At 34.8% G+C, this 12550-nt stretch overlaps 1 protein-coding gene across 1 annotated transcript in view; it reads right to left on the bottom strand.

The window, feature by feature from the left end:
* The window catches only part of LOC143232040 (unconventional myosin-Vb-like), a 229144-nt gene that overhangs the window by 34554 nt on the left and 182040 nt on the right, over nucleotides 1-12550 (bottom strand). Inside the window, 3 exon segments of the mRNA XM_076467051.1 lie at nucleotides 268-352; nucleotides 771-845; nucleotides 11823-11997. Coding sequence (XP_076323166.1) covers nucleotides 268-352; nucleotides 771-845; nucleotides 11823-11997 — 335 coding nt within the window.

Below are 12550 nucleotides of genomic sequence, written 5' to 3'. Positions count from 1 at the left end.
TAACCACAGCCATAAAGTAATCTTTCAAACCTTGCTCTTTGCCTACCAGTTTAACTGTAGTATATTCAGATAACACTAAAGGTTTAAGAAGTATTTCTCTTTGTAATAAAAAATATGGATCTCAGTAAGGCTAAGTTCCGTGCCAAACTGTTAATAGATATCCAATGCCGTTACACAGTTTGTTTAATAATTCCTGCAAAAGAATGTTTTACACTTTGCAACATGCACAGAGCAATATAAAATGTGAAAACAGGTGTCTGATTGTACCTCTTTCCTCCTGTGTTAGGCCTGCTAACATCTGGTAGAATATATGGTAGTTCTTTTGGTTAGAAAGTTGACGAACAACTCTCGTCTTGAATTAGAAAAAAAAAAAAGAGAAACAAGTTATAAATACGATGATATTCTCTCGTTTCATTAAATAAACTTTGTTACACTAAAGTGAATTACAAAGTAAATTTTATTTGTTTTAAAATACATTTTAGGTAACTGAAAAACTTGGATGATATAAACACCAAACTTTATAGATACAGAAATTAAAATGTTTGTTATTATTAGAATCAAACTTACACGAATTAAGGTTTATGAATGAAACTTTAGTTATTTGTACTAAATGACAATGTTTAAATAATCTTGTTTGATATTGTAATCTTTAAATTTAGACAGAAACTTCGAACATTTCCCCTTATGAACTTAAGATTCTTTGGAAGCGTGATTATCATTGAATAAGGATATAGCTTTTTCACACTAACATGTACTTTTTCGTTTCTTACTTGATCAAGAAAATAACAGTGAATTTTAGTCCGATAGAGGGCGCCATCTGTCACCTGAACTTCAATAAAATGACCCTAAAAAAATAATCGGAAAAAATCAAAGTTTGTATAAAACAAAACAAAAAAAAACTTAAGTTAATATCTTAGTACGAGCTGATATAGTATATATATATATATATACATATAATGAATAAATCGGCTGATTAATTACTTCGGCCAAACCTTTTTAGAAAATGTCAGGTGCAGCGACCTCAAATGGCTATCTTGAAATCTTTTAATAGATGATTATTGTATTCCATTGAAAAAAAATGTCCATAAAAAATATTGCATTTTCGACATCAAGGCATGAATGTTCAAAAAAAGAAAAGAAACAGCCAGAAGGAAGTTGGGTGCGGTTTGGTAGGATCAGAAGCTTTTGGATCTTAATTAACTTTTAAGATTCTAAAAAAAAAAAAAAAGTGGAACCCCAAGGAGTATACCAGTCCAAACAATATGTGATCCGTTGACAATTAAAGTACTTGCTGCACGAAACTACCTAACGAAAGTATACGAGTCGTCGCTAAGCAATGGTGTATCGTCGAATATTTATTGGGCAATTCATTATCAAGCTACACACCCCTGAGGTGACGAAACCTTTCACCTCTCAGATTTTTCGTGATGTCCCGAGGGCATACCTCTGAAGATGACTATTTCGTATGATTTATTGAAAGTATCACGGCCTTAAACATGTTTCACCATTAATCAAATTATTGAGGTATTCGAGAAAACTTTGAAAGGTTAGGATAAGAACTTTAAAAGAATAAGAATCACTTCACGCAGTAAATGACAAAATTTGCGTCAGTCTATAAATAACAAGTAAAAAAACATAAGATGCTGTTTAAACTTCTACCTTTCTCTATAAAGCCAACAACCTGTTTCTTATAAATTGTCGGTGTCTTTTTACTGGAATTAAAATTTATAGTTAAATATCTGAATGATAAATTATAGCTGTGTGTGTGTTTTCTTATAGCAAAGCCACATCGTGCTATAGTCCGAGTCCACCGAGGGGAAGCGAACCGCTGATTTTAGCGTTGTAAATCCGTAGACTTACCGCTGTATACTAGCGGGAGACAAATTATAGCTGTTTGTGTTAAATCGAAATAAAATCACAAGAAGCTATAAAGACTCAAGTATATAAATATATATATATATATATTGTTGTTATTTACCCGTTGAATACTTTTTTTTTCATTACTGCGTGGATATTCGTACAAAGCCTACACAAGGGCTGTCTGGGAAAAACCATGCATAATTTTGAACTAAGAGAATAGAATACAATAAAGGCAGCTAGTCAACATCATGCACAGCTAACTCTTGGAATACTTTAATCAGAATAGTGGGATTTTTACCGTGGCTTTTATAACGTACTCATGACTATAATGTGCGGATCTCGTCTTTGCATCAAATGGACGCGAACCATGGACTGGATTCACAGTCATGCGTGATAATCGTTGAGCCAAATCCAGCTCATTTGCTTTTATCAGAAGGAATACTGGCAACGTGCTATATCATATGGGTGAGTTTGTGTGTGTTCCTCTTATAGTAAAGTGAAATCAGGCTATCTGCTGTGTTCACCGAAGGAAATCAAACTTTTGATTCTAGCGTTGTAAATCCGCAAACTTACAGCTGTTCTAGCAGGGAACTATATCAGAAGGAATACTGGAAACATAAGAGTGTGGGATATGTGTTACAGTAAAGAAATACTGGCAACGTAGACTGTGGAATAAACGATATAAAATAAGGAATATATCAGTAACGTATAAACTCTTTTATATCAAAAGGAGTAACGGTAACATGGAAACTGTAAGATAGATTAGAATGTGGAACAAGTGTTATAGTGGAATGGATGCCTGTGACGCACGAGTTGTGAGATTGGTGCTACATTTTAGAAGCAAGCTCAGATTAATCAATGGGCACTCAGTACAATCGCACAGGATTCCAAAGCACAAAAAATGACTTCAACAAAATCTGAGTAGCAAGTGGTAGTATTGTATAATCAGAACCGGTACAAATTAACAATAGCGATAAACGTTGTCCACCTATTTACGATTCACAATTATTGCAATGCTTTCTCAGCCCATTATTTTCATGAGGGCGGGGTACAAGGAGTTATTTAAATATTCACATACGACACCAGATTATTTCAGTAAGACAAAAATCTATGCAGTGCCAATGACGTTTGTGTGTTTCTTGCTAAGACAAATTTGACTTTCGTTATTATTATAAGTTAAATAAGGAAATGTTCTGATATATATATTCTATATATCAAACATTAGGTCGAATTTAGTGGTGGTGGGGGGTTCATAGTGTACAGGACCCTAACTACTTTAGTTCATCAACAGATCAGAAGGAATAAGGAGCAAGAAAACTGTGGTATAAGTGTTACGTAAGTAAACAAATACGAAAGTATGAGAATTCCACAACTATGGTCAAAATAATGAGTTATCTATTGGTCGAAAAATTGGAAAGATAGAAACTGTGAGTGAGCATTACATTCGAAGGAAACTTTTAAGCCAGCAACCTTTTCAGCCACACTATTTCAAACTGAACGAAATCAGCAATGATGATAAGGAATTCACCAATAACCACTTATCAAACTGTTTTAGCCAGCTTACTACTTGAAACTGAACGTAATCAGAAATAGTAGTTAGAATGGATGGGAGATCAACAATGATCATATACCACAGTACGAAGTTACTTTGTAAACTTAACACTGATTATAACACACCTCGCCATACAGATTATATTTGTCTAAACTCAATTTTGAATATAACACAATGCATCGTATAAGTAACATCTGTGTAAACTCTAAAATAACTAACACAAAGTAGCATACTAGTAATATTTATGCAAATTCAACAATGATTATAACACACTGCACCATTTCAGTGTGTTTGTGTAAGCTCAACAATAGCTATATGGCATTGCATTGTACAGGTGGTGCTAGCGTAAACTCGACAATAGCTATATCACATTGTATTGTACATGTGGTGCAAGCGTAAACTCGACAATAGCTATATCACATTGTATTGTACATGTTGTGTTAGAGTAAACAAAATAGCACATGTCATTGTGTCGTACAAGTGTTGTTTGTGTTCATTCAAGAATTAGATTGCACTATCTTCGTTTTAGTATACTTAATATGACTACCGTGGTTAGTTAACTACTCTGAAGAGTCATGATTACACTGTGTCAGATTAGAGACATCTATTTGAACTTGACAGTCAAAATACCAAACTGTATCAAGAAAATATTAAGTATCTTTCAAACACACACATACGCAAATATAAGCTCATAAATGGCTATATAACACTGCCACACACGAGTTACGTGTGTTATTTCAACAATGGCATACAACATATTCCATGTAAATGATGTTTATTTAATCTCAACATTGAATATGTAACACTACCATACAAATGAATAAGGTTGAGGTGCTCAGATATCTATCGTTGTCATGGCTCTTATCCTATATGATCCCCTAACTCTAATTATTAACTAGTTACTACTGATCATTAGGTGTTAATGAGTTTTTATGTTATGTTACAGCTATTAAGGCTCTGTATTATAATGTTAAAAAACCTGTTTTCGATAATTGTGGTGTGCACAGTAAACATAGTGTAGTTTTGTGCTTAACAACAGAGATAGGATTTATCTACACTTACAAACCTGCAGGAAGACCAAGCAATAAAACTGAATAACATTCGCACAGCAGTAAGCATAACCTGGATATCCCTCGTGAAGACATTTAAATAGTTGATTCGTCTGCTAGTGGCGATAAGAGCCCGGATGAGTGGATAGTATGCAACCCTTTTAAGATCGCAAAATCAAGATTCCAAGGGCTTCCCTGAAGATGACAACAAGTTAGCAATCGAAATATAGAATGTAAACTATTAAGTGGTTTGAATTGTGAAATTAAAAATATCAAATAATTAATAATTTGATTAAATTAATCGTACAGGCCTCTAACCACGACAAATAGTTTTCGCGTAAACTCGACAGTGGCTATCCCAATTAATTTAACGTTTTATCTATGGACTCTGACAAAAGTTTATGAAAAGTGCGTGATAACTTACGTTTCTATTCTCATGATATTGTAGTATTGTGAATTTTTAATCAAAGCAACTCATCTACACAGACCGGAATAAAAAAAAACCTAATCAATTAAATAACATAGGTAATTTAATATACCGTTGTAACCAGTTTTATATTGAGTCATGAAACGAAATACTTATCCCTAATAACATCTCAATAGGTTAAGTCCAGTTTATAAGATTTAAAATACTCCGAAATCCATATATCACGCTAACAATGCAAAGTAACCATAATAACGACAAAATTGTACATATATTTGTCTTTAATCAAATGGAAATATTTTTAAAGTAGTACCGAAGTAAAAAAAAAAAAAAGACATTTCTCTTCAGTATCAGTTTGTACACATACTTACTAATGTTGACGATATGTCGTTTTCGTATTATTATTTTTGAGAAATTCTATGTGTGGCATCTTGCGTGCTGACACTGACATTTATGGGAGTGATTTACAAAGACCGGTGGATTCGAAGAAAAACCTCGCAGCCATGATTTCATTGAATGACACGGGAAGTTAAGGCATTAGACTCCAACATTCTAAGGTAGCGAGAAGGAGGTCCTGAGGCAAGGTGACCCGCCACTAAGGGGACCCAATGTCAATAACCACAAACGGCTGTGCCAATATATACTGCAAAAAGAGGCCGCTGGGATCACGTGACCCATTAGCAGCGCCGAAGCAGGCTGGAAGTTGAACCACAGCTTTTTCTTTCTGGGTGTCATATTTTACTTTTTCCAGTGCAGACATTCAAGAAGCACCCATGCCTCTGTTAATTAAATTCAAGATCCGTCCCCACACCAGGCGCATCTCATGAATTTTAGGTAGCAAATCCAAGGTAGGACAACTGCTGTGCAACTTCATGAAGGAAAATTACGACTACAGCGGCTTTTACTTTGGAAAGCATAATGTTAATTAATATCACGGTGTGACAGTAATTTTTTTTTTTTACATTCCGTTACCAAAAACTTTATTTTTACAAGTTCCAGTTTTGTTCTAGTAAAAATACCTGTCTGTCGTCCATCTTGTGTACAGCTGAATATAGAATTAGATCATTTCTTGTCGACAAATTAGTCGAATGGGTGAGATTCATTAGTATCAAGGAAGTATTTAATTGTATAGGCAGATAATTAATGCTGACGAACACGCATGCCACCCACGTGGTATAAGTAGGACTTGGTTAGTTATTTTTTATATTTTAGAAGCAACCGAGAACTTCACATTGATAACCTAACGGTTGCATTCACAAGAACATTTTATGCTATCATGTTCTTGGTTTGATAAATCCATTCTACGACATATGCAATATTCTGACCTGGTGAAATCCAACTGTGAAAAACATGCATCAACATATGACTTGCGAATGTTAAAATCACGTTAAAACAACGTGTGATTTGTTCTTATAGCAATGTTACTGAAAAAGCTAGCTAACTAAATGAAAAATTAGATTATTAATTAGCTTTCTTTATACTTGCATATCTATAAATAGTGTTAAATATCTTGATTAATACGTTTCATAAACAGAGCGATTATAACTCTTTTTAAAGTTCTCAGCAAAATATTACACGTATGTTCAGTAATTTCGCTATTACTCAGTTAAACTGTGACGTATGGAAAGCGTTTTGTCACACGTGCTACTGGAATAAATGAATATTCCCAAGTTGGAAATTTTTCACATTTTAAACCTTGTCATCTATGCAGTTAACGTAATGTAAGTTTCACCCATATGGCTTCTGACAATAGACGATAAAAGAACAAGTGGTTAGGTCTGAAGACCCTGCAAATCAATGTTCTTGGTCCAAACTTACTACACATGGCTCCGCCCAAGTCGTACCAACTGACAAAGCTGTAACGCCCACATTTGCTTTATGAGTCGTTATTCCATTATCAACACTCCACTTACTCATATCTTTGTCATAAAGTATCATTTATCCAGTGAGACTTTACCACTTGAGCTGTTTAAATTCGACAACACACACACTTCTCGCTTGTGACGACATACGAACCCATATAGCAGGAGTGGTAACACTTTGTTACCATCCTTCCTTAACCGACAAATACACCACGTACGAAACAGGATTTCTTCACTAACTTAGCACCTTATTTCATATAATACTAAATGAATTACCCTTTTTTTTGTACACTTAGACCAAATACTGTTTGGTGAGTTACGTTCATTTCAAAGCGACGCTGTGTATAACTAAAGTGTAGAAAACGAATTCAAGATGACAGACTGAGACATATTTAGTTATTGAAGCTAAGAAAAAACACTGTTTATAATATATTGATTCGTTGTGTTGTTATATACCGAAAATAATCTAGAGTTTTTCCGATAATCAAAATTAACAACCTACTTTTAATTTTTACGACTAAAATCAGAATGTGTATACTGTTTTTTTTTAATTTAAAATATTCCAATAATCTATTAGTATAACTTGGAAGGGTTATACGAAAATATGATGTATAATATATAGCTACAAATTCTTATTTACGCTGAAAACCATAACGTTAAGTACAAATCCGTCATTGCCAGAAGAGAGAACGAAACACAATTTAAACTACCGAGGCTGAAAAAAATTGACATCGGAAAAGAAAGAAAGATGTATTCAAGCGCAGTTCGGGTCACGTTTTCTCATTTAACATATGATTTGCATAAGATTTGGAGAAGGGTGGAAATGGTTTAGTGCTTCATCTTGTTAAAAGCATTTCTTAGTAGGGCCTATAAAAACATCATGCATATATATGCATATGAGGAGTCTTTGGGATAGCTACTGTGTGATATTCTTAAGCTACTCGTATTAGTAACCTCATTCGATAAGAAATAGTCCTTTAGACTTAAGTCACGTTTTTCCTTGCATCATAAACCATGCCGCAAGTGATTATCCCTAACCAACCACCTTGTCAGCATTCATCTTAAGGTGGTTAGGTTACGAATGTGCAAATGAAAAATGTACAGGTTTGCACATAGCCAAACAACTACGGTTCTACAAAACCAAAAACTGAATCATCAAAACTGATTACAGCCTCTTATACTGTAGTTTCCCTCTGTTAGTAAACAATGTTTTTTTAAAGTATTACTTGAGAGCCAAGTTTCATATAGTAAATATTGTTATAGGCTATGCTTTTAATGCTGTAATTTGTTTGTTAGTAAAAGGGATCTGTGGGTCGTGTAATACTTAAAACTAGAAAGTTATAATGATTTGACGTCATGTTTTCTAGTACATTCTACGGTAGATTATAAATAGGAAATAAGCGAAGTATCAACAGTATAGTTGAAAGGTTGTTTAGAAGGTAGTAGAGTGAACTTTTCAGAGTGTGTTTTCGTTCAGCCAGTTTGTTTTCTGTTGAGATATAACAAGTATGCTTATTTTCACGTTAATTTTGTGCAGTTAAAATCATCTGTAAATTTAGGCCTAAAACCAGTCACAACAATGTATAAGTGAAGGCAAAGTTTGTAGATACTCAGAGGAAGAAACAACTAATTTGTTAAGTTTAAAAGTACTCGCCAACGAAAGATTAATTTTACAATAATACAGTGAAACCCCTATAAGTGGCCAACTCTCAAATTCGGTCACCCTTTGAAAGCGGTCATTCAATCACAGTCCCTTTTTTGTTTAAATAATCCCTAATAATGTACAGTGGAACACCTCTAATCAGGTCAGTTTGTCTCAGTCCCGAAGGTGGCTGCTTTAGAGGGGTTCCACTGTATATACAAAAACATATTGCTGATCCAAGGGAACCTGAGTCCTATGTAGCGACATCACATGAGATGTTTGTCTGTTTGTTTGTTTTTTTAATTTCGCGAAAAGCTACACGAGGGCTATCTGCGCTAGCCGTCCCTAATTTTGCAATGAAACACTAGAGGAAAGGCAGCTAGTCATCACCACCCACCGCCAACTCTTGGGCTACTCTTTTATCAAAGAATAGTGGGACTGACCGTCACATTATAACGCGTCCACGGCTGAAAAGACGAGCATGTTTGGTGCGACGGGGATGCGAACCCGCGACCCTCAGATTACGAGCCAAGCGTCCTAACCACCTGGCCATGCCGGCCTACACGAGGACTATTTGCGCTATTCGTCCCTAATTTAGCAGCTAATCGTTACGACTCACTGCCAACTCTTGGGCTACTCTTTTACCAACAAATAATGGGATTGACCGTTACATTATAACGCCCCCACGACTAAAAGAGATAGCGTGTTTGGAGTGACGGCGATTCAAAATCGCGACCCTCGGATTACGAGTCGAGCGCTCTAACCACCTTATCATGCCCGGCTCACACCAGTACTACACGTACATTATACAAAGCAGCAGTATGTTCATAAGACGGCCATTTTCCGATATAGAACTTAGTTTTTATTTGTATACTTCAGATATGTTTATTAATTTGCCTCTCACGAGCCACGTTTCAATACGTTTCTACGCCAGTCTCTCACCGGGTCACATTTTAAAGATACATTTGTAAGCTTGCAAATCACCAACCATACTTTAAATACCATTGTAAGCCAGCCTTCCACTAGCCAAATTCCAATAGGTGCCTCTAATTCACCTATATACTACAACTGTCTCTTGTCTGTCCATTCTCTTAATCTTCATTTAACAATTATTAATAGTTCGAAGCGTATTTTTAGTTAACGAATATTCCACCAAAGATACGAAAACATCGAATCAAAGCCCCATAATGACTGATAATCATAACCTGCGACAGTCTTCACTGGTATCAGTATTAAAAATATCAATGAGACCTTAAAAACCACGTGTGAACTTACTGTTATCCTATTTGTCTGTGAATCTATAATGTCCAAGGTTTGATAAATGAACTTCCTCCGCACTTTCAATTGTGAGCGCGTTATAAGAGTGGCAGAAAATCCCGTTATTATAGTTTCAATAAACTTGATGCAGTCTTTGTGTTGGCATGTGCTACTGTTTGGTTTCCTTTCCTTTGATCAATGGTTTAAAAAAGTGACGGACTAGACTTGAACCATAGGGGTCTCAGACCTGACCGTTTAGGATATGCGCGCGCAGCCTGTTGTTCACACCAAAAATTTCACTGTTTACTCTCTTCATTATACTTCTTCAGGAAATTAACTGCAAGTAAAATGGATGATGTGACGTTCTGATATTTTATATTTAGCTTCAAAAACGTAATGCGAAAGTATCGTTACACTTTTCCCAAGCATTAAAAACGCGAACTAATAGGAAGTGGCATGGCAAGGACCTGAAAGGCCCTGGGGTAACATTTTTCTGAGGGAGGTGTGGGTAGGGGGCCAGTACTCATTAAATTTTTTTCACAAACAATATACTCAATAATTATCCTTCCTTCTTCCCTTCTCCCATATTTCTTTGTCCTCTGCCATAAAAACGAATTTATTTTTCCAAATTTTTAAATTGCGAATTATTTTCCTTATAGATTTTATTTGTGACTGAATTTAACGATTTAGAGAAAAAACACCTCAAAATAGTAAACATTTGAAAAATCCAAACAAATTCAAATTTTAAAAAAGTTGCAATGTCGAATTAAAATTAGGAGCGAAATATTATGTTTCTGAGGAACAATCTTAACGCACAGCAAAGGTTATACAAATGAAATATCAACACGGGTTTATTTTCTGGCTAAAAGTAGTGCTAGACTGTGTTGAGTTTATATAAGCTCTTATCGGGTCAGCCTTCGTATTCAAAACAAAACGTGTGACGACACAGCGATACGAGTATCGTATCTTGGAGCCGTAATACAGTTGTATCGATACAATACTATGATGAGATGTGCGCCTCTAATTAAACTTTCAGAAAAAAATACATTACGTTTTGCCTACGTTTATTTAATAGCGCCTCTATGGCCTTGTAAAATATAAAAATAAATAAATAAATTTATCTAGCTTCTTAAGCTTAGTGCAAAGCGTATTATACTGTGAAAAAAAAAAGGCGTATGTGTGTGTTTTCCTATAGCAAAGCCATATCGGGCTATCCGCTGAGCTCACCGAGGGGAATCAAATCCCTGATTTTAGCGTTGTAAAAAAAGGCTTGTATTAAAACAACACAGTTATTGAGAGCTAATAAAACAGAACACACGTGTTGGTTAGTGCATAACTTACGTGTTTAATTTTATATAATCTACATACATATAAAAATGTGGCTTCACAACATAACAGTTTGGAGCTCAAAACCGTGCGTAATTTGTGTTGTTAAAAACATACAAATTTTTTGTTTATATCCCTACAGATATCAATCCATTATCTTAAAGTTCACGTAAGCCTGTGTTGTCGTGAAATAAAAATGCTTGCGTTGATTTAAAAAAATACATTTTATACTGTCCACGGTCTTTCTAAAGCTGATATTAAAAAGATGGATTACTTTTTTAGTTCGGTAAAGAGTTCTGCTAAATTAACGCCCAACAGATAAACGATTTTGCTAAACTAACAACTAGCCGATAAACGATTTTTCTGAATTAACAACTAGTAGATAAATGATTTTGCTGAATTAACAACTAGTAAATAAATGATTTTGCCGATTTAACAACTATCAGGTAAACGATTTTTGCTGAGTTGATACGTAAAAGATAAATGATTTTACAGAATTAACACTAAACACTTGATGATGAACAACTATCATCCAGTATGTTCCAACAGTGTATCCGGTTCACACTATGTAAACATTCTTGAACAGGACATATCATTTCATATTCAGTTGTTAGAATTACAAAATTATCTGAAAATTCGTGTCAAAGGCGAAATTAACTTTCCATGTTAGTACGCCCTTCTAACATTTCATACAGTATCATAATTTATATTTTTATTCATAACGTGGAATTATAATGTTAACAACCGGTGATTATTAAATGTTGATATTTTGGCTACTCTGTAATTTGAATGTCCGTTTATTATTCACAATATTAATTACTGTAATTTTAATCAAAACGTCACCACTTACAATACGACTAGATTCTGAGTTGGACGACGTTTTGGCACTGCCCAGAGACCGAAGCACGGTGAAAGCGGCTGCCATGTGTTTGTAAGCGTCAGTTTCTGGCCCTCCACCTGCAACGTCAAACAGCTGACGTAATAGTAACATGGAGTAATACGTCTTTCCGCTTCCGCTTTCTCCGCTGTAGAACAGAATCCAAATCGAAATTAATTAGAACATATGATAAATACAATAGCAACGTAGCTTCGTAGTGTAATTTAAATGTATAATTATTTTTATACATGTATGGCTACAGGTGATGTTCTAATCAGAGACTGTTGAGATTAAACCTCAGTGAAGTTACCCGACTATTTTCTAGAGGATTTCTCTTAAATTAATTATGAATACTGAACTAAACCATTGTCAAAACGAAACTCATTAAGTCAAGATAAAAGTAACAAATCTCTTGTATCGGGCTTCATGTCTTAGTAGACCCGGGAGGGTTTTGACGTTTTTCTCCTGTTCGGTGCACGGTGGATGATTTCAGAATAGTGTTATTTTAATTTTCCTACTCCGCGCAATTATCCAGGCCCCTTTCAAGGCTATGTCTAATTGTGTAATTATGGTAATAATAATGTGCTGAAAACACTAATTCTTCATTCGTTATTGCAAAGTTCTACACTTAGCGAACAGTTCAAGATGTCTACATTTTTCGTTAATTTTACATTTTCTTGAAAGCATTTTGCCTTTTTTTA

This window comes from Tachypleus tridentatus, chromosome 11 (assembly GCF_004210375.1).
Source record: "Tachypleus tridentatus isolate NWPU-2018 chromosome 11, ASM421037v1, whole genome shotgun sequence".
Lineage (NCBI taxonomy): Eukaryota > Metazoa > Arthropoda > Merostomata > Xiphosura > Limulidae > Tachypleus > Tachypleus tridentatus.
The sequence above is the reverse complement of the archived record's forward strand: the minus strand, read 5'-3'. Positions and strand labels throughout refer to the sequence as shown.